Source organism: Gracilinanus agilis, chromosome 1, assembly GCF_016433145.1.
Source record: "Gracilinanus agilis isolate LMUSP501 chromosome 1, AgileGrace, whole genome shotgun sequence".
Taxonomy (NCBI): Eukaryota; Metazoa; Chordata; class Mammalia; order Didelphimorphia; family Didelphidae; genus Gracilinanus; species Gracilinanus agilis.
The window spans coordinates 150,483,697-150,507,776 of record NC_058130.1 but is presented as its reverse complement, the minus strand read 5'-3'; the positions used below and the strand labels follow the sequence as shown (position 1 = coordinate 150,507,776).

General features: G+C 36.1%; 1 protein-coding gene across 1 annotated transcript in view; it reads right to left on the bottom strand.

Annotated features, from left to right (window-relative positions):
- The window catches only part of TMEM245 (transmembrane protein 245), a 75,962-nt gene extending 54,221 nt beyond the window's left edge, over positions 1-21,741 (bottom strand). The window contains exons 1-7 of the mRNA XM_044658264.1: positions 21,055-21,741; positions 15,235-15,352; positions 13,962-14,063; positions 11,463-11,582; positions 6,280-6,498; positions 3,057-3,226; positions 1,075-1,098 (exon numbers count right to left, since the gene is read on the bottom strand). Coding sequence (XP_044514199.1) covers positions 1,075-1,098; positions 3,057-3,226; positions 6,280-6,498; positions 11,463-11,582; positions 13,962-14,063; positions 15,235-15,352; positions 21,055-21,741 — 1,440 coding nt within the window. The remainder of the gene's footprint in view (positions 1-1,074; positions 1,099-3,056; positions 3,227-6,279; positions 6,499-11,462; positions 11,583-13,961; positions 14,064-15,234; positions 15,353-21,054) is intronic.
- Positions 21,742-24,080: the final 2,339 nt, after the last annotated feature.

Here is a 24,080-nt window from a genome sequence, read left to right as displayed (position 1 = left end):
ACAGGGTGTGTGTGTGTGTGTGTGTGTGTGTGTGTGTGTGTGTGTGTGTGTGTTTTTTACTTTTGATCTTCAGTTTATTTGTAATCATTCAGCAATGAATGGCTACTAGAGAAACAATATGGTCTTCTGAATATCAAATTCCAAACAATCTGAAGAACTTCTAACATGGTCTTTAAGGATCAAACTTGCCTCATTCTGTGCCCCTCTCCCTCTTTTATATGAAGCCTTTCCTGATGTACCATCCTCTTCACAATTTGTTCCTGTTTTTTGAGGGGCAACACAATACAATGGAAAGAATACTAACTCTAGAACTAGAGGACCTGGATTGAAATCCTGTCCCTGATGTTGACTACCTGCTCCACCTTGGGCAAATCATTTGGTTTTCCTGGGCCTTGGTTTCCTTAATTGTAACATAATGAAATTGGACTAGATGGTTTCCTTAATTGTAACATAATGAAATTGGACTAGATGGTTTCCTTAATTGTAACATAATGAAATTGGACTGAGGATCCGTCTGGACTTCTAGAACTAAACAGATGATCCTATGACATATATAGGTTCCTCCTGCCTCCCCTTTAGATTGCACACTCCTTGAGAGCAGGAACTCTTTAATTTTTGTCTATGTATACCCAGCACTTGGCTTAAAGTCTGGCACACAGCAGGCACTTATCTATTTTATTAATAAAGTTCCTGTTGACTAGGAAAAGAAATTAACACCAACAGAAGAGCCTGTGTGATTTGCATTCTTTTCAGTAAATGCTGTTTAATATTATTAGTGAACTCTCAAAGAATCCTAGGGCAAAAGAGATCTATGAACCATTATACAGACCTGGGTCTGGCTGGCCATGACAAAGCAAGGAATTCTTAAGCTCTTTAGGGATAGGGATTTCATCACATCTCTCATTTTAAACAAATCATCATAAAGACTATGGCAATATTGGGATTTTATGACCTTCCATAGCTTAGACAAAAAAACCATGATGACAGTTGGATTTTTAAAGGAAACAGACTTGAAAAGCAAGGTTAGGGAAAAAACCCCACAATGCATTAGTAGCAATCAATATGTTTATTTACCTTCTTATTAAGCCAATGCCACAGCTTGTAGATTGGGGTTTAATGAGAAGAGAAGAACAGCAGAAGATTATTAGAGAATGCAATGAAGAGAAAAGAAAAAGAAATCTGTCCACAACATGAGAATAAAACTATTCCTGAACAAAGAGAAACCAAGAAAAAAAAAGTAGAGAAATTTGTAATTCAGTATCTTTACAGCTTAAAAATCACCACTCAATTAAGTAAATATTGAGGGGAAAGTTTTGCTAGTATAATTAAATAATTATAAACACATAATTGAAATGTTTGAGGACTTTTCTTTTTTTATCAATTGTATTAAAATCCCAAAGATTAGACTTATATTTGTAAAGGTTATTACAAGCAATAGATAGAAATAATTCAAGAAGTTTATGAATTAATGTTTACCTGTTATTTTCGAAGCATTTTTCAACAAGTATAGATATGCTTATATTTGGCATTCTTTTTATAAATAATTTCATGCATTTAAAAAATCTAAATGAAAGACAAATCTAGATGATGTTACTTTAGTTCCTATAGGCCTGGTTGCAAAAGGCATATCAGGCATTCTTTCACAAAAAGTATGCAAATTAATATAATGCAAGCTTAATTATTTTAAAATGTTATGATGTTTGTAATATGGAACTTTTAAAAAATATCAAGAGGTGTAGGAAGAAATCTGGACATTGCTAAGTGTCAATAGTGTCTTTGAAAATGGAAAATTTTGGAGTTGGGGACCTGAGTTTGAATGTAGGCTCTTCAGGTTAAATTTACATGCATATTCATTTGAAAAGGAAATAATGAATTTTGAGCTGTCTGATAATCAAATATGTTAAGGGTTTCAGTGTTGATCTAATCAAAAGTCATTTTCACCTTAAATGCATATATGTATTTCACGTAATGAAAACAGTTTACTTAATTATGTATTTGATGCCAAAGAAAAATATTAAAGTAGGTAAGTTTGTTTTAAATGAGGTAATTAAAATTTTTATTTGGTGATAGTGAAAACAACTTGTGAATATCCACGATAAACTTAAATTATAAATGATTTAACTCCTAATTACTTCAAATGTCTGTTTTGATTTAAATGACATGAGCTCCTTTAACTCTCTGATGTAAATGAGGAATTAATGTGAAAAATAAAATAATAATAATATAAAAACAATCCTTTCTTTCCTGTTTCCAAATGCTGGACTTATAACAACTCTGTTAGGTAAGTGCTATAAGTATTATTATCTTCATCTTACAAATAAATAAAATGAGGTTCGAAAAGATTTAGAGCATAAAATTAAGAGTCAGGAAAGTTGGGTTTGAGTCTCTTCTATGCCAATGACTGACTTGGGTGTCAAAGTCCAGCACACTCAGCCTCTGTTTCTTCCACTGTGTTTCAAAGCAAAAAGTAACTAGGGATTTAAGATAAGATGATTTTTCATCAAGGAATATGAATCAACAATATCCCCAGTGTCACAGAGTGAATAGAAGAACCAGGAGAAGAACCCAAGTCATCTGACTCTAAGCCCTATGCTTTTTTCATTATACTTAACAGAAAATTAAATATCCTTAAAATGTGCAGAATTTGTCTTTAAACTCTACATCTGTTTCTGGGCTTTGAAAAATAGTTATTAAGATTCTTGCAGAAACAAGACTGAACTTTTGAAAGAAAGAATATTAAATTAGGCTTTTTCCAGTTTGTGACTTTTATAAGATGTTTCTTGTATAACATTCCTCTGAAATTATAAATACAATACATTCAGATCACAATTCCATCTTGGTTTTGCTATTCTTGTAAAGAAGTCCCTCAACATACTACTAGAAGAAATAAAAGATGAAACCACTGACTACAAGAAGGAAAACATGATTCAACATAGAACTTGTTTAGTAGTTTTTCTGAAATTGTCTTTCAAATAGCAAAATGCTTGCTTTTGAAGTATTTAAAAAAAAAATACACAACAGCAAAAAAACCACTCCCCACACTTGAAATACTGTACCTTGCTATCAACTTTTAACATGAACTTTCCAAGCCCTATAATGGGCCATGGTGCAAGAGCTTCTTGCCGTTCCTTCAAAAATTTTTCCAGAATTTGCCACCAGCCGGAGCAGCGTTTCTCTAAGAAGTTCACAGCTCCAAAATGTATAAAAAGTTTTTTGAGTATCCAGACTGAAATCAATTTAAAAAATAAAAAAGACAAAGATTTTAAAAAAGGAAAAACCTCTATACTTTTAACTTTTATCTAGAGCTCCACAAAAAAGAAAATAAGTATATTTATGTATTTAGTATTTAATAGAATCAATTTAAATCATTTTATAGCTATGGGACCACGTTATATAGTTAGGCCTTTCTGATATTTCTAATTAGTGACCTCAAAGGTTCTTTCCAACTCTAAAATTTTGTTTCTAGGTTATAAAATCTTACAAATTCAGAATAAATTTTTGTCTACTTTTAGGAGAAATTAGTTTTGCCAAAAGAAATAAAAATCATGACAATCATATTTTTTGGCAGCAATTAATACAAATCAAACGCTGGATAACCTTTGTTTACACGTATAAAGATTTTCCCCAAAAATTGAACTGGTAAATATAGACATAATTTTTGCTGATATAATCTAATATGCAAATGTATTTTCTACCAACACCCTCCTCAATTTTAATTTTTAAAGAACAGTAAGAATCTTAGGTTTGGATAAAAAGAATAACTTATATACAGATCTATCATTCCTAAGTATGTATTTCATTTTAGTCAGACATAAGGCAGGAGGGAAAGAACATTTAGAGAACCTAGCATTTAATTCTAAACTTCAATTAAAAAGCCATTTTTACAAAATTTCACCAATTAAACTAATGTTTACAACAGTACACTTAGGAGTGCCAAGGAAAGGTCCATCCTTGGTCAAGAGTTCAGTTGCAGTTACATGACTATAGAATCTTCCAAGTATGAAGAGACCCTCAGAGGCATCCTAAACTTACCTGTACCTAAAAAATAATTCTCTCTAGAACAATGACAAAGGATCTTCTGGGTTACAGTTAGAGACTTAAAGTAATGGGGGAAGTCACTAGCTACCAAAGAAGTTCATTTCACTTTTGGATTTTATATTCCAAATTGGATTTCTTCATATCTAAAAAGAAAAGAAGTTTTTAAATCCAAAATCTATTTTTCTGCAACATTTACTCAACAGCTCCTAGCTCTGGTCACGGGGTCAAGTAAAAGAAATCCAAGTCCTTTGCCACATGACAGCCCCTCAAATATTAGAAGATAGTCATGAGAAAGTGACAGGAAATAGATGATGGCCAGAAAGATAATCCTTGAAATGCTAAGTTCAGAAATAATTAACTTGGTTTCTATTGTAATTAAAGCTTGATCTGGTTTTTATGGAATAATACTAAAATTCATTAATTTATTGAAGTCTTCTAAAATATATTTATACTTTTCCCTTTATATATTTTATATATTTTTTTAGTTCAAAGTACTAAATTATATACACTACTTATTATTCTTGTATATGACTGTTTGTTGAACAAACAAATGCAGAATAAATGAACTGGTTATTTCCTATTTGTCCTGAACTTACATCATTCAAGGTTCAAGAGGTGCATTCTGGTTGCAATAGTCTAGGATTAAATGAAAGACTTTATTTTCAAACAAATGTCACAGCTATCATCTTTCCAGAAGGAAGAATGTGTATCTTTTTATTTGCCCTCAAATGAAGTCCCATAAACACCTGATTAAAATTTTAATAGCTCTTTTCTGGATCTTTTCCAGCTCCTTTATATATTGAGCTATATATCAACTAAAACAGCATACAGTGCTATTGATATGGATATACTATGACCTCATACTACTGTAGGATAGTTTAATTTCATATCTTACATACTTAAAAAAATTTCCTGTGTTTTGTAATCTACTGTTAGGTTATGAAAGTAGGAGTTTACCAAGCCTGATGATGTATGGGCCAAAAGTGTTATAATACTTAAGGAAGCCATGTGATTCAGCCCTGCTAATCTTGCTCACGGTTACCTGCTTTTTAAAACAAGTATTAGCTTGGTCTTCTTTTAGTCCTATACCAGTGGTTCCCAAACTTTTTTGGCCTACCGCCCCCTTTCCAGAAAAAATATTACTTGGTGCCCCCTTACAGTTATTCACTGCCCCCAAATGCACCTGTGGCCATCACCACCCCTCCCTGGATCGAAGCAGCACCCACTAGGGGGCGGTAGCACCCACTTTGGGAATCACTGTCCTATACCAAAACAAGGACTTGTTTTCCTGATCTAGGTTTGGAATCCTACAGTGGCTTATTGCACTGAACTTTGACATCTGAGTGGAAGAATTCCAATAAAGTTTTCTTGTCTGAGCTAGGTAAAGAGGCTCCAGATTATTCTAAGTCCAAAGACAGGTCTTACAAAGTCTTCAGGATTAATTCAAATCTGAAAAAGACCCACAATCCTTAGTGAGTTTCCACTCATCACAACCTCTGTCCCTAATATCACCCCAAAGTGCCAATGATCACCTTGTAGTTCAAGGTGTAGCCTGGAGATACAGTCAAGATATGGCTAACCTTAGAGGAATAAATGAATAATAAAAATTTCCAGCAGTAACCATGTCTTTTGTTTCTATGTTACTACTTATGTTGCCTCCTGGAACCATTCAGAGAGAGGATTTTACAATTACAGTACTTAAAGCATATTCTAAGGAATTCCAGATTCAACAAATGGCTTTCTAGGGATTTCCTGAAATAATGTATGGGCATGGTGTCTGCTGAATTCATGCTATGCCTTATAACTTGTCCTTTAAAAGCTCAAAGCATTAAAAGTTTGACTGAAAGCCATCAAGCTAAGGTAGGAAATCCAAAAACATTGGTATTTGTACTTAAAGAATATCTATGAAAAGGAATATAACTCGATATATGTGTGTGAGAATACTTTTAATTCAACATATATCTCTGCTTAAAAAATTCTATAAATATATACTTCTTAAGCTGAAATTGTTTTCTTATCCAAAGAAAAAAGATGTGACTTTTAAAATTAATTAAAGGTTAGTTCTTATATGAAACTAGGCCATTTGTTCATTTTCCTGTTTCTTCTGCATTATACACACTGTGCATTAGCACAAATAAGACCCCTAATATCTTGCACATTAATTCTACACTCAAATACTACTTTAAAACTCACAAAAGATCAAGCGGGAATGGAAAACAGAGCAATAAACTAAGTAATGACCTGCAACAGGCACTGGAAGCAACTGGACAATCCATAAATTCAACCAAATCTGGACTATAATGATGGCCCATACAAGGGTGACGAAGTATACATCACTAGTTTTCTTTTTTCTAAGAAATGTTCCAATCTCGGGCCTCTGTCTGCCCAAAGTGGGGGATGGAGAGGAAGCAGAGGAAGACGAAGAAAATGTATGAATGGGTTCTCCATCATTTGCAGTTTCTGTAAGAGGAACAAAATCATGTATTCAATTAATTTCTACCAAATACCAGTACTGGACAACTGATCAACCTAGGCCATTTTAAGTTTTTAAATTTATGCACACATATTATTCAAATAGAAAAATACAAAGAATTTTGATATAAGCTGTATCAACCATAAAAAATAAATTTCTACTAGTAATAGTAGATTGGTATATTAATTAGCATTTATAAATGCCAGGCTTTTGACATTTGCTCTTATCTTCATTTGATGTTTTGTTTTACTTTCTGTCAAACAAAAACAATTAAGAATATCAACTAACACATATTTCTGTGTATTGGGAACAACACTCCTTGAAGTCAGACAATCTGGCATTTAGATCTGTTTATACTAGTAACAATGAAACTTTAAGCAAATTACAATTTTCCTGGCTTTGTTTCCTCATTAGTAAAATAAAAAGGGTTGACAAAGTTCCTTTTAAAGTTCTATCATTCTGTGATTTTAGCAATTAATTATAAACAAATTACTGTACCTGTACAATATTTATTAATTGTTAAAAATGCCCATAAATTTATCACATATAAATCCCAAGGTAGAGAAAGCTCTTCGTAGATATTTATTTACAACCCCAACTTTCAAAAGGCTTATTCGTTTCTTCAAAGATCTGAATTTCTAAGTAGGGTATATTGCCTTGTCTAGGCTTTCAGACACTAGTGACAGAGATGTTTAGCTGAAATAGCAAATAGGAGTATGAATTTTAACAAATATGCCCTGATACAACTGGCACCCTGGATTTTTTGCTTTTAACATAAATGGGATTTATTTCAATTGTACTTGATTTTTTTATAGGTAAGAGAACATAATTTTTTTTAAAACCTTTACCTTCTGTCTTGGAGTCAATACTGTATATTGGCTCCAAGGCAGAAGAGTGGTAAGGGCTAGGCAATGGGGGTAAAGTGATTTGCCCAGGGTCACACAGCTGGGAAGTGTCTGAGGCCAGATTTGAACCTAGGACCTCCTGTCTCTAGGCCTGACTCNCCTTTACCTTCTGTCTTGGAGTCAATACTGTATATTGGCTCCAAGGCAGAAGAGTGGTAAGGGCTAGGCAATGGGGGTAAAGTGATTTGCCCAGGGTCACACAGCTGGGGAGTGTCTGAGGCCAGATTTGAACCTAGGACCTCCTGTCTCTAGGCCTGACTCTCAATCCACTGAGCCACCCAGCTGCCCCCAACATAAAATTTTAAAGTAAAATTATTAGAAGTTTTCTAAAATTTAGTACTTGTCATACTTCTTAAGGCAAAGATGTGAAATATTATTTAAAATTTTAAAATGTTAGTTAAATTAAAAGTCTAACTGGTTGTCTCTGAACATTAAATCCCATAGGAATATTCCTTTGCACATGGGGTCTCCAACATCTGGAAATAACTCATCTGTTATCACTTTCTTTCCCTTAAAATAACTTTATATTTACTTTATATCTGCTTTATATCTTACTATATTTCTAATGTGTGTGTATAAACATTTTATGCCCATTTCATCCAAATAAAATGTAAGTTCTGTGAGGGTAAGTATTATTTCCAATCTTGTGTTCCCAGTAATATAGTGCCTTACATAAATAAAGCAATGCACGGTTGAATCAAAACAGAAAAAAATCTCAATTTTAAGTTAAAAATATGAATTTCTAGGTAGTTTCAGTGTAAAGATAATAAAAACATTAAGTATCAAATACATCTTCTGGTCAAATAGTCTCTCTGATCAGACAAATAAGGCATACAAATTTAAAGTATGATTTTAGGGTATGATCTATAAAAGAACAGTTTTTATAACTATACTCTTTTCCTAAGGGAGAAAAAAAACCCTAATTAGTTTAAGTACCTGTATGGTAGTTCTAAGGTCATACTTTCACTGATGTTGCCCACTCCTCTGATCCATTATTAACAGTGATCTCAGAAGGCATCTTTATTGAAGCCATCCTTATTACCCTTGCCTAGTCCTACTAATTAAATGTATCCAACTATTTTTCTATTGGCCCATCTATGTCTATCAAACTTTGTTAGAATTTTAAAAGGTCTATACTCTGGGGATGAGTAAAGAATGGATTTCCACAAGATAAAAGTGTTAGGTTGATTATTGGTCTAGTGAAGGTATCTAGAAGGCACCTGACTCCTCTACTCCTTAATTGGCTGTCATCTCAAGAAGAAATACAAAACAGTTGACCTTCAGGAAAGAGAATGGAACAGGTATAATCAGTATTGTAAAGTTCACAATGAAGTATACCAATACCTTTGCTTAAATAGATCAACAATAAGATACTGCTGTTACTATCTTTAAGCAAACCTATAAACTGTGGGTATAAAACAGCTAAATACGAGGAAAGAGAGAAAACCCACAATGTTGGACCTATTTTTTGCTACTACAAGATAACATGGCTATGACAGACTGGGATCTCTCATCTTTTCTTTTGTTTCTGTTAATGTCAATAACCTTACCAAGAAGCTGATTAGGAAGCTGTATCTTGGATGTTACTTGAGGAGCATCTCCTATGTCTGTGACCAAGATGACACGGGACTCTGGTTTCCAATCACATATAACATCACTAAGAAGTCAGTCTGTGAAGATTTTGTGACTCGCACACATCAAAAGTAACCTCTATGTCAAATGTGGCCTCAGACATGTGACAGCTATGTGAACCTGGGTAAGTCACTTAACCTCCATTGCCTACCCCTAACCACTCTTTTGCCTTGGAACCAATATACAGTATTGATTTTAAGATGGAAGGTAAGAGTTAAAAAAAAAGTATTTGCAGTACCTTCTGAAGCCACTCCTTTTCTTTCATAGCAAATTTTATGCTCAGTAGGGGTTAGGAACTTTGTCAAAGCTCCCTTATAAGTCTGGCTGAGGGGGTAGAGGCAGTGGGATTACAAAACAGAAACTAGTAGAAAGGATCATAGGATTATGGTTCCTCAAAGGCCTCCAATAAACTTTTTCTTTTTATAGTGAGAAATCTAAAGACCACGAAGGTTACATGACTTGCCTCTAAGTAATTTTCAGAGGAGGGTTGGTAGTGTGAAAGGAAATACTTGGTTCTCTTTGTCTATTCTGAGTTTATACTTGTGAAAAGGGAATCCTTTATTCTCCTTGCCTAGTTGGAGTTAAAACTTTGGTTAACAATAACTTAAATACCCCTCCTTAGTACCTCCCTAGATTGTGAGGACAGGATTAACTCTCCTTGGTCTACCTTTTGATTGAATCAACACGAACTTGAACTAGGTGGAGGAGCTGAAAACCATTTAGTGAATTCACACCCTACTTAGTGCTAGGTGAGAAGCCAGTAAGATACTTGGAGAGCTCTACCCTTTTTTCTAACTCAAACAGCCAGAAACTTTTGAATTCTTTTAAGAGTTCACACACTCAGAAAATTGTGAATCCAAAGGTGACAACTCAGAAATGTGTGAATCCTAGGAGGAGAGTTAACACCTTTAGAGGTGAGAAGTCACTCCTACAGACGCTGCCCCAGGGCAGAACTGGATAAATCACCATAAAAGTCACAAAATCCTTTGGCTGAGGAAGTCTGGGAAAGTTGAGTCTTGTGGAGAGTGTCTCCTGGAGATAGTTTTTGAGGGAACTTCACTGGAGAATGTACGTTGGATCGTGGCTTCAACTTAGATTCTGACTCCTGGGCTACTTCACTGGGTGAGTGAAAAGGGCCGACTCCTTTCCTAGTTTCCTAAAAGACTAGCTTCCATCTTGAAGGAGGCCTCGTAGTTACTCACCAGCAGCCCTCCTGGCTGAGGACTAGTATAGGTATTTTCTCTAACCTCTCACATTTCTCTACTTTATTGTTTCCCCTCTATTTTGTAAATAAACTTCTGACTTGAGATATAGTAAGTTCAGCGACCACATTATTTCATATAATTTAAGTCCAACCACTAAATTTAACCTTTACCTTTCAGGAAGGAAAATGGCTTGAACCAGGGACAGAAATACTATTTCCTCCTTTTCACTGTACTTACCACCTAAGCTATTTCTCCTTTATTCTATGTCCTTTAATGCTAATGGATCTTTTTTTCTGTAACCAGAGAGGTGGCTAAGCACACTTTGGGGTCAGAGTTGCACTGGGCCTGCATAGCCCTTAGGCATGAACTGTTTGCTGGTGCTCTGCAGGCCCCCAACTGGCTCCCTGACTGTCACCCAACTCTACTCTCCATCATACACAGCTAGGCCTAGACTACAAGAAAAACACAGTAAGAAGTGTTAGGAGGTTCTGGACTAAAGGAATTAGTATATGCCTGTGTAAGCCCAGGGAGCAGAAATTAAATCTAGGTATTGGCAAAGAGCTTACTGAACCACTGGGAAACTTACTGAAGTTAAGTAGCACAGAAGTACTGACCATAAGGTACCTTTCCCCATTTTAAAAGAAAAAAAAGGAAAGGGAAGACTTCTACAACAGATAATTAGGGGCGGGTGGGTACAGAAGGAAGGGGAAAATGAGGAAACTAAATAAAGAATAGACAAATCAAAAGGAGGAAAGAAAAAGGAGGTGGGTTAAGGAAAGAGAAAAAGAGTAAAGGTTCAGGGAACCAAAAGAAGATGAGGAATAACAGAATTGAATGGATAAAAAAAAATTACAGGTGAAAAGAAAAAAACCTGAGATGTGAAGAAAAGAAGAAAATGAAGAAAATTTAGAAATAATTTATTAAGTATTTTCTTAAGACACTCAAAATAACAAAGGGAAAGGAGCAAAGATGAAGAAAAGAAGAAGAAAAAAGGAAAAAAAGCAGGTATGATCAGTTAAGAATGTAGACATGGAACAAAAAGACCTCAGGAAAAGTATATAAGGTAAAAAAACCCCATAAAATTAAGAAAGAGCAGAAAGAAAATTTTAAATGGAGTAGAAACAAGCAAGTCAAGAAGTTTTATAAACCCCACATATTTGGCCATAAGATGTTATAATTTCATCTTATATTCTTATACAATTTAGTCACCTGACAGTTGTTGTGTTGAATTATGTTCTTCCTGACCTGGCTCATACCCTGTGATGGATATTGCAAATGTGGCCAACGTAGAAGCAGCAATAGAAATCACTTGACCAGGTAATTCTGTCCCTATAAAATAAATACATTTCTTTTAAAAAAAAAAAAAAAGGAAAGGTTGTTTCAAATTAGAAATACTTAAAATACTTTGTTTTAAACTTTACACCAAAACAATGTATATAGTTATATGTAAATTGCAAGTGAGGGTTTTAAGATTTTAGACAACTTCAAAGTATATGTAAATGAGCAAAAAAACTCAGTTGAAAATATAATAATATATTGCTATATTTTACTTTACATGGATTTCACATTAAAGTTTATCTAATAAATGGCATCGAATCTTATGACATGTTGTTCTATTAAGTATCAGCAGCATTACTTTAGCATAGATCCTTCTTAGCTCAAAGACCAATGCTTTCAACCTCAAGGCCAGAAACCAAGGTATGATCATCAAAATAAGAAGTCAATCTACCTCACACAAACTTTTGCATTTGGATGATGGCTAAGCCACAAAGGAAACCAGGACATCAGAGATAAACGAGATGTTACACACCTCCCCCCTCCCAATCCAGGTCCCATTTTACCAGTGTTACCTAATTTATGCCAATGGTACAAAAATTTTACTGTTTTTCTTGGGATTCAGATCCCATTCTTGCTCCCTCTACTATATTCTTATGCGTTTGAAGATTTATTAGTTGTATCACACATTGCTGTTAGTACCACCATGGAGATATGAAATCTCATTATAACCAAATCTTATCATAATGTAAAAAAAAAACTGCTAAATTTCATTTACTCTATCAATCACTCAATCCACAAATTATATAATCCCATCTAAAATAAAATTTTAAAGTCTTGCTTCACAACTGACTGGAAACCACAGAAGATCCTTTGGTTGAAAAGTTTCTCTAGCATACGAACCTAGAAGCACACCATAATAGTGTCAGATGTCTTACTAGCAGAATGGCATTTTTACGGCATTCTAATCTAATGCATTCAAACAACAAGCATTGGTTAGGGGCTTACTGTGTGCCAGACACTATGTTAAGCAGCAGAGATATAAAAAAAAAAAGGCAAAAACTATTTCTTCCCCCAAGGAATTTACTTTCTAATAGGGAGACAACATATAACTGAAGAACAAAGTGTAATTAGATGGAAAAGGTTGGTAAGGAAACATACTGCAAAGAGTTTTAAATGCAAACTGGCTCTGTATTATATCATGGAGGTTGCTGGAATTTATTATCCCTCGAGGAGGGAGGGTGACATTCTCAGACCTATACAGTTGGAAATCACTCTGGAAGTTCTGTGGAGGGTGGATTAGAGTAGGGGAAATCTTGAGACAAGGAATGTTATGCTCAGGAACTAAAAGTAGGCCAGTAGGTAAAAGAAAATAAGGTTTAAGAAGACTGGAAAGGTAGGAAGGGGGGTCAGGTTATGAAGAGTTCAAATTATAGTTCTGCCATAGTATCACCTGTGTGACTTGGGCCCCTACTCTTCAGGTGAAAAAAGTCACAGGATCTCAGAGATAGAAAGGATCCCAAAGAACAATCTAAATCCAAACCCTATCTGGAAAAAAGAGTTTCCCTCCACCATATGACAAGTAGTCATCAAGCCTTTGTTTAAAGATCTCCAGGATTCAAAGTGTATTTTCACTGACTAGGAAACAGTTGGATAATTTTTGGTATATATGCTCTTTATAATATCACATTCTAATGTAGTTTCTGGTAATGTTTCTTGGTGATTGAAACTTGGAGGTTCTTTTTATTGGTGTTTGTATTTGCTAAATGGAATTTTCTTGTTTGTTTCCATTATTTCTAGGTAATTTTTCTATATGATCTATTATATTCTCTTTATTATAACTTTTTCTATAAGACTTAAAATGCTTAGATTATTTCTTTACACCTCACCTTTTAAGGTATTTTTTAGTATTCTTGTTTTGTAGAAATCTCATGTGTTTTTCTCATGTTTCTGGTTATGTTTATCTTATTTCTAGCCAAGCAATATATAAAAAGCAGCTTTTCACTTTTTTCCTATGATGGAGTTATTCTAATCTAGTTCTCAAACAACTTAAACAGTTGTTCACTTTCCTAGGATCATAGTTAGCTAAATTCACTTTCAGGGGTTATGGTTAGCTGTATTCCAAATGGCTATTTGCTCTAAGTCTGAGCTCCAAAGTAAGAATATTTCTCACCCCTTGCAAATGACCGCTTTTCCTAGCATGTATAACTTTTGTGAACTTCCACAAAAACAGATAGCAGGCTTTAGAAAGATAATTTTTTTTATAAATTTCTCAAAGAACTTGTCACTACCAACATAACATTTTTTAAATCATATTTTAAATAATTTTAAAATAATATTTTTTAACAGAAAATGTGGAGGGTTTTTTGTTTTGGCATTTAATATCCAAGATACTTCTTAGAATACTACTTTTAATAAACTAAAAGTTCTTACCAGAGGAGACTTTTTCACTCTGCTTTTCATAAAGAGTACCCACAGACATCAGAAAAACTATGACCAGGAATACTGGGATTCTCCAGGAGCCAGCCAGAGATGCTGAAAATAAAATAAAAAGCAAATAAATTTAAGCCCTTTAAGCCAATCAATGTAAAAGACTCAAATGGACAGTTTTATTTATGTGTACGTGTGTACACACACAAACACACACACACACAGGCTTTTAAAACTCTACTCTGCAGGCCTAGAGACAAGAGGTCCTAGGTTCAAACCCGGCCTCAGCCACTTCCCAGCTGTGTGACCCTGGGCAAGTCACTTGACCCCCATTGCCCACCCTTACCAATCTTCCACCTATGAGACAATACACTGAAGTACAAGGGTTAAAAAAACAAACAAACAAACAAACAAACTCTACTCTGTACATAGGGTTTCAGAGGGCGGGAAAAGTGAACAGGGTACTTCTGTGCAAAACTCTGACTGAGCTCTAAAAATACAAATCCAATCCAAAGGTTTAAGAATTTGATCCTAATTCTAGGGAACTCAAAAATGAGTGTTTCCAGAAGAGGCTACATCCTAGTACATTTTAAAGGATTATAATCACTAATAAAAAGCCATCCTAAATTAGGAACAAACTGCTAATCATCTGAGTCAAAGCTCCTATTTGTTCCTTCAAATATGGGGTCTGAATTGATTTCCTGGTACTTCTAATGAAACCACCCTACTCTGAAAAGGATGAGGGCATAGATAATAAAATAGACCATTCTTCTTTTTAGTGCACAAGGATTAGATACTAAAGGGTTGACAGGGTACAATATCTATGTTTCTCCTCTCCAATTAATTTCTCCAAAACAACATAGGTTTAAAAAAAAATCCAAAGGGCTACTGTAATAAATTTTCTAAGAAGTAAGCCAGAACATGGTAGTCATATTTTGAAGATCATGGATTGAAAGCAGAAAAGGACTTTAAAGGTAATTTTTAATACTATTAAAACACTGACCACAGATGTATTACAGGAAGATAGAAAAATAAAAAGGTAAAGCAATATATTTTTATAAAAATTATTTTTAATGATGTGATATTTTAAGTTGTAGATCTTTTCAATTCTTAAAAACAAAAATCTAACAAAATTAAAAGATGAAAATTTGAAAGTGTTACATTTAGTTACAAATGAACATTTCTAAAAGTCTAATAGGATTCTAAATAAAATAAATCTAAAAATATTTGCTTTAATTTACATGACACAACTTGGAATAAAAAACAAGTGACCCACCTAAGTGGAAAAGTAATATAATCCAGACAGGAATTGAAACTGCTCTCAAATAGCGTTCAGTACTTGCATTCCACTTGAAAGAAACAGCCAACACATAGCCAACTACCAATGTCCAGATCTTTAGGAATAAATGAACAGAAAACATAAGGATGAGAAAACAAGTATATAGAAATAAATACAAACATATTCCCTTATACAAAACTTTCAAGTATTTGTATTTTAAAACTGCTATTGTGGTAGTTTTTTACTATACATATTAGATTGGTAGATGAAGAAAGTAGTTCTAGGAAAGTTCTTACATCTTCTCTTATTTTGAAAAAAAGAAAAAAAATTTCTCTTTGGTTGAAAACTTCCAAATATATAAAAATGTAAATTTTTTTGGTTTAAAAAGCTTTAGTTATTTTTTTAACTTTAATTTCAACTCAAAATGTGTTACTACTAAAAGATAATTCATGAGTAGAAATACTAAGTTCTAATTAGGTATTATTAGAAACACTATATTTAACAGGACATGTTTTATATACGAAATCCAATTAATATGATTTCTCTACAGATTAGTCAATCAAGAAAACTATTCTAACTTGTGCAACAGTGCTCATGAAATAATATAAAATCAGAATGTATATAGAGTGCACTGCAAACTTTAAAGCACTTTAAAATATGATTGACTTACATAAAAGATATTCACAGAAAGTGAAGGAGGTACATCAGAACCTTGGGGTAAACCATAGTAAGTAGATATGGATGATGATGAAGCAAAGGTGATTGAAGCAACAGTAGGAAAGGTAGGAAAGTAGTCTCATCACAATTAGAAAGGATAAAGTGATCAGCAGTCTCTAATGTTGCAGCAAGGTGAAGAAGGATGATGATTGATAAGAGGTCATTGGATTTTCATGATTAATAGATCACTAGCAATTTTGGAGGGCACCATTTTACTTAAGTTACTTGAGGTCAGAAGCCACATTGCAAAATAATGATAGTGAAAGCAAAGAAGTGTAAGTAAAGAGAATAGATTATAAGGGCACCTTTGCTGGAACTGGGTATAGCTGGTGTTAACTGGCAACTCTATTGCCCATACACAGTTCTACGGCTGAAAGAAGCACTGATGGTCAGTCACAAGGGAGCAGCAATTCAAAGTAAAGAGGAGTAGTAGTACTTGCAGCAGCAGAGGACCAGGGACCTCTCTGGGGTAAAGATCAGAGTGCAGTGACAAACCTTTTCCAGGACCAAACCACCTTGAAGCAACAACATTTTCAAGACCCCCAGAACTAGCTTTGAAAATAGAAGTACAAAAAAGTCTGAAGTTTGGGACAGTGTCTCCTCACCCCCAACTGAGAAGAACCCAACTTTAATATAAAGTTCAAAGTCAAGAAATAGGCTAGAAAAATGAATGAATAACAAAGAAATAATTTGATTATAAAAAGCTACCACAATGGTAGGATAGCTCAGGACATAAATTGAGAAAAGACAAAATGAAAACAGCTACCAAGAAAGCTAATTAGATCCAAACCCAACAAGAATTCTTGGAAGAGTTAAAGGGATAGAAAAAGTATAGGAAAAATGGAGAAAAGATATGAGAATTATGCAAGAGAACTAACAGCTTTGTAAAAGAGGCACAGAAATCCAATGAAGAGAACAACTTCTTAAAAAGCTGAGTTGGTCAAATGGAAAAAGAGGTATAAAATCTCACTGAAGAAAATAATTTCCTAAAAATTAAAATTGGGCAAATGGAAGCTAATGACACCACAAGACATTAAGAAACAAAAAAACAAGCCTAAAAAAAGGAAGAAAATATTAAACATCTTATCGGAAAAACAAATGACCTAGAGAATAGATGGAGAGATAATTTAAGAATTACTGAACTACCTAGAAAGTCATGATCAAAGAAAATGCCCAGACATCATATTTCAAGAAATAAATCTTAGATCCAGAGGATAAAATAGAAATTGAAAGAATCCACTAATCACCTCCTAAAAGAGATCCCAAAATAAAAACTCCTACAACATTAAAGCCAAATTTCCACACCAAAAGCTGTCACAGAGAAAATACTTTATGCATCCAGAAACAATTAAAATATTGTGGCATCATAGTCATGATCACACAAGATTCAGCAGCTGTATTACAATAAAGAATCATCTACCTGGTAAAACCAAATGTATTACTTCAGGGGGAAGGAAATGGATACTTAATGAAATAGATGACTTTCAAGCATTCCTAAAGAAAAGACCAGAGCCAAATAGAAAATTTGACATGCAAACAGGAGACTCAAGAGAGACATAAAAAGGTAAACATGAAAGAGTAAACTGTTCATGGAAAGATGATACATGAAACTAAGAATATAATTATTAAGGCAGTTAAAAGAACTTTACATAGGCAGCGGGACTGGGTTAGTGTTGATTATGTTGGAATAATCTCCCAAAAAAAATGAAGGATGAGAAAGAGGGATGCATTAGGAGGAGGGGGAAAGGAAAAATAGAATGGGGAAAATTTTATCATAAAAAAAAAAAGAGGCATGCAATAGCTTTTATAGTAATGGGGAAAATTGATGGGAAAGGTAGGCAATGCCTGAACCTCACTATAATGGGCATTGGTTCAAAGAGGGAAATATATATATATATACATATTCAATTGCATATAGAAATGTAGCTTACCCAATAGAAATGTATAGGGTGTTCAGGAAAGACCAATGCCTCTGGTGTGAGGGCTTACCTAGCCCCTCTTTCAGGGTTGGTCACCTACCTTTGGTGTCCATCTATCACCTAACTCTCATCTGTGGTTTCAAGAAGTTGTAGCATATGCAGTAGCCTACCCTGGTAAACTGTCTGGGCAGATGAACTAAACTAGGTTGACAGTCCTCAAAGCCACTGATAAGCTGGAGGAATGTCTATCCCAAGTATGTGGAGACTTCCCTGCAAGGAATGGGTGAATGAGAACAATTTGTTCCAACAGCCATGAAGGCAGCTAAAAGCAGGTACAGAGTGCTTAGATCCTGGTCAGACATTAAAGATGCTGAAGTCATCCATTACATCTTGGGTTATCACCAGTCATCCTGGTTTTTGTCTTGACACTTGATTTAGATGACTTTGGAAGGGAAAGCAAGGGCAATAACTCTTGTGAAACTGCTTCATTTAAATTCAATTCCTGAGAGAGCCAAGATATCACTCTAGGATGCTATCAGTCCTCCTTGAAAAACAAAAAAAGGAACAACAACCCAATAAGGAAATAGGAGGGGAAGGGGATAAAAAAGGGTAGGGTGGAAATAAAAGGAAGGAGGAATTAAGGGAAGCAGTAATTAGAAGAAAAATAGACTTTTGAGGAGGGACAGGATAAAAGAGGGAAAGGAAGAAACAGAAGAAAATGGGATGGAAGAAAAAATAACCAGTAGTCATAATTGTGAATATGAATGGAATGAGCTAACCCATAAAATGGAAGCAAAGCAGAAGGGATTAGAAATTAGAACCCAACAATATATTGTTTACAAGAAACAGACCCGAAACAGAAAGATATAGTTAAAATAAAGGGCTGGAGTAAAATCTAATTTGCTTCAGCTGAAATAAAAAAGGCAGGGATAGCAATCATGATCTCAGCCAAAGAAAAAATAAAAACATCTAACTGAAAGAGATAATCAGAGAAATTACATTATGCTAAAAAGGTACCATAAACAATGAATATCAAAAACTTTACAGCAAGTTTCTTTAATAAAAGACTCCTTTCTCAAGTATACACTGAGTATAGTACAGAATCAAATTTATAAAGATGAGGGTCATTCACCAACTGGTAAATGGTTAAAGGATATAAACAGGCAGTTTTCAGAACAAGAAATCAAAGCTATCTACAGTCATATGAAAAAATGCTCTAAATCACTATTTATTAGAGAAAGGCAAAATAAAAAAGGTACCACCTCACACCCATCAGAAATGACAAATGCTGGAAGGGATGTGGAAAAAGTAGGTATACTAAGGAACTGCTGGTTAAGTAGTGAGTTGGTTCAACCACTCTGTAAAACAATTTGGACTATACCTGAAGGGCTATAGAACAATGAATAGCCATTGACCCAACAATTCCACTTCTAGGTCTGTATCCCCAAAGAAGTCAAAGAAAAGAAAAAGGATCTATATGGACACATTCGGGCTTTTTTTGTGTATGTGTGATACCATAGAATTGGAAATCAAAGGGATGGATGCCCATCAATTGGGAAATGGCTGAACAAGTTATAACATATGATTGTGATGGAATTCTACTGTGTTATAAGAGATGATGAGGAGAGCAGTTTCAGAAAAACAGAGCCAGCACTATATGAACTGATGTCAAGTGAAATGAGAAGAACCAGATCACTGTATAGTAACAGCAATGTTGTAATGATGATCAATTGTGAAAGACTTGACTATTTTGATCAATACAATGATCCAAGACAATTTTAAAGGGCTCATGATGAAAAATGTTATCTCTTTCCAGAGAGAGCTGATGAACTCTGAGTGCAAATTAAAGTATAACTTTCTCATTTTATTTTTCTTGATTTTGGGGGAAATATGGCTAATATGTTAATGCATGTTACATGATTTCACATATATAACATTTCTTGACTTTTCAGTGAGTATGAGAGGGAGAGAATTTGAAATAAAATTTAAAAGAATACTAAAAATAAACAATAAATTGAAATACACACACACATATATCAAGAAAGAGATCCTTAAAATGTGATCAAAATGTTCTGGGCAGAAAGCCAACTTGGATACAGACACAAAACCTCCAGGATAGAGTGTATCAAAACTCTAAATTTTAGGACTCTGTGGTACTGAACAACATGATTAGGACAAAAGAAAGATAAATATCCTAGTGTTAGAAGGTACATTAGAAGCTATTTTTACTCAAATTCCCTTGGTTTTTGGATTCTTATGTCCAGATAAGTAGGCCAACCCATTCTCAACCAGTACTATCCTTTAACTAACAATCTTTAGTTTCTTAGTTACTGTTTCCAGGCACTGAGGACATTAATCAGCTAGAAAATGTCCAGATAGGGAATGGCCTGGAGTCCATGGTATTCAAGTTGAAGGAACTGGACATTTTTTGTCTGGTGAAGGCAGGATTGAAGAGTATAAAAGCTGTCTTCAAATATCTGAAGGACTGTCACACGGAGGAGGGATTAGCTTTGTTCTTTTGGTCCCTAGAAGCTGAACTATGATCAAGGAGCAACAGGTGGGAGTTCCAAAGAAGCAAATTTAAATTCAAAGTAAAAAACAAACTCTTCCTAATAATTAGAACTGTCCAAAAGTGGAATAGGCTGTCATAAGAGGCAGTACATAAAGATTACTGGATTTGGAGACTGAAGATCTGAGTTGGAATCCAACATCATACATTAGCTGTTCTATCTTGGGCAAGTCAGATCTTGTTGCCTCAGTTTCTTCATCAGTAAAATGGGGATAATAACCTCTCAAGGTTATTCCTAGAATCAAATGAGTTCTCTTAGGCAAAGTGCTTTGCAAACTTTAAAGTGTTATTATTAATTGGTTTTCCTTTGGAATGTTATGCATGTTTTTGAGAAGGGGTATGTCTCCTGGCTTCACTGGACTGCTGCTAAAGAGGTCCAAGAGATTTAAGAAACCCTTTCATCTCCATTTACGAAATGCCCACTTTTAAAAAGTAAAAAAAAGGTAACCATAGCATTTTCGGGGGGAAGGTTGCAAAACCAAATACAAACAATGTCCCAGTGGGGCGCGCGTTCGGGGCAGACCTCCGGCCACCGGTTGCCAGAGCGCGCATGGGGCAGAGAGTGAGGAGAGGGAAAGAGGGGGCGCTGCGGCGAAGCCCCGACTCACTCACCCACAGGGTGTTGAAGTAGTCCAGCCCCCGACAGATGAGGGCGCAGACGTGGGCCAGCAGCACCTGCACGCCTAGGTAGCTGCCCAGGTGGTAGAGGGTGTAGAGAAGGGGAGCGCCTGCGCCCAACAGCAGCAGCAGGCGTCGGCGCTTCAGCACCTGCTCGCCCAGGGCCTCCACACCGTAGTTAGCGAAGCAGAGGGGCAGCAGCAGCGCAGCTAGCACGATGGGAGTGTGGGCGCGGTGTAGTCGGCGGAGCCAGCGGCGGCCCAGGCGCGTCAGGGAGCTCTTGAAGGGGTGCAGGAAGGTGCCGCACAGCACGGCCCACAGTAGTGGCCGAAGGAAGGCCTCGAGGATGAAGTACACAAGCACGGCGGCGCCGCAGCACAGGCACACGAACAGCACGGCGCCCGTGTTGTAGAAGGCCTGCTTGATGGGCTTGTCGAAGCGTAGGGCCAGCCCGCCTGGAGGGACCCCGCCCCCTGTCTCCCCGGGCGCGGGGCTGCCTGCCAGTCTTTTCCCCAGCGGCAGCACCGGTGGATCCCGGACCATTGCCCCTCCCTCCATGCCGCCGGGAACTGGGTCTACCGCCGCCGTCTCCTCCGAGTTATCCCTTCCCCGAGGCGGCTGCTGGGCAGGACTGGGAGAGCCCAGGGCCGCCTCACTTGCATCGCCTCGGCTGTCAGCCATGGTGGCGCCGCCTCGCTCGCTAGCGAGGGAGCTCTGGGGAGGGTGCAGGAAACGGTATTGGTCCGACCACGGGGGACGCGAGGCATCTTGGGACTTGTAGTTCTCTGGGTGCTCGGCTTCCTAAGTGGGTGGGAGCGAAACCACACCTCTCTAAGAGAGGCCCCCAGATCTCCTAAAGGCTGAGGGCTCTTTACCCTTCAAGGTGCAGTAAACTCAGTAGGGGCAGCTGCCCTATAATAATCCTGGGCGATCAAATCTATCCCATCTAGCCTGGGGTTTGGAAGAGACCATGGAAATGCAGACTTTGTGTTAGTCCTGAGACCTTTCACCTATTTTCTAAGAGGAACGGTTGAATAGGTTGAGAATAACTGATTAGGCAACAATTCAAGAAAAACAAAAATTTAAATCATGAGTCCTTACACAATGGCAAATATTAAAATTGTGGGTCCTTAAGTAAAGACAAAAATTAAAATTTTGGCCCCCTAAGCAAAACCAAAAATTAAAATTGTGGGTCCCTAAGCAAAGGCTTCAGAAAGCACTGGTTTTAGTCAAAGGTCCTAGTTTGCCTACTCTGCTACCTTCGATTAGTTAGTTCTGTCACTAACTAAAGTGTCCTCATTTAGGAAATGAGATTGGAAAACATGACTTTAAGGTCCCTTCTGGCTCTTAAGCCTTTTGATCCTAGTAAAAGCAGCAAAACCAATTACTACCCTGGGCCCCCAACCTCTTTGCCATTGCCATTGCCATGGTTTCTAGACCAAGCCCCACTTTTCTCACTTCAGAGTCTACTCAGGTAGTTCTTACTCCTATGAAAAGCCCAAGATAAAATGCATAGCAGGACTGTTAGCCTACTCATTCCTAGTCCTGCTTGTTTTTGCACATTCCAATCAATACCAGAAGTCTAGGAGTTTACTCAAATCAACAGTAGACTAACCTGCCAGGTGCTTTCTTTCTCTTTTCATAAATATACATATTACTCAAACAGCCTTTATATTAAGATGGGGAACCAGGAAAGGACAACTGGGTCTTTGCATTTATTTATACCTTCTCTAAACGCTAGGCCTGTTTGTTCTACTAATTGTAGCTAAAGCAGGAGGAAGCAGGCACACAAGATCTTTTTGGGGTTGGGGAGTAGTGAGCAATGTTATAAAGGAGATAGAAGTATATGAAAATTTAAGTAGGAGGAAGCTGATTCTCTGAGTAGAACCTTGGAAGGCTCCAAGTGTACCAGTTGGAAAGATCACATCAAGGCTCAGCTCAGATGCACATTCTGATTCTCCCCAGTTGTTATTACCCTTCCTAACTTCCAAAAATAACTTTGTCCTTTGACTTTGTGTTCCTAGGCTTAGCACAGAGCCTGGCACACACAATCACATTCAATATTTACTCTAAATAAAACTTGAACTCTTTGAAGGCTGGGGTTGCTTCATTTTTGTCTTTGTATCATTGTGCCTTGCGCATAGTAGGTATTTAATAAGTGATAGCATTTATGTAGCATTTTAAGGTTGTCAAATTGTGGTATATTTGCTATCTCCTTTAATCTTCACAACTCTGTAAGGTAGGTACACTTATTATCTGCATTCCACAGAAAAGAAACAGATTGAGAGAATATTAAGTGGCTTGTGTGGTCACAAAACTAGTAAGTGTTCAAGTTGGGATTTGAATTCAGGTTTTCCTAACTCCAAATTGAATTGTTGAAAATTAGAATAATTTTATTTTTGTCCTCTTGAACTGCTAGGAATCTTTTAGAGAATAGAAAAGAAAAGCAGAATCAGTTTGGTGTGGTAGGAAATGTTCTGGCCTTGGACTTCAGAGCTGGGTTTGACTTTTGGCTCTGACATTTCATAATGATGTAACTCAGATGTTTTGGACTAGAGCTTTATACATTGTTTTCTAATTAAGTGTTATATGTTTCATGGATCAACATGTCAAATAAACCTTCACGTAATGGTCATCTAATTGGCAGGGAATTACTCCATATTTAATGAGCCATAAAAGGGACCATTCTTGCAGCTTTACCAGTTTGGTAGGGACCTTCCAAAGTTTGTGCTTCATTGGCATATCCTTTAGGAACCGAGGGTTACCTCCATATTCATAGTAAGGTACTGGAATAGGACTTGGGTGGAAGAAAGTGCTAAATAAATATATTTCATGTCATCATAAATTGCCCAAGGTAATCAGTTTTGTTTCTAGAGTAGAAAGTTTTTTTGTGTTTTGTTTTGTTTTTTATTGTCCAGAGAGATGAGAGGCTTGTAGTAAATACAACTAATAACCAAGTGATTTCCAACCATGCAAAACAGCTAGACTTAAATTTTTTTTTATTCTGGGCACAAAAGGAG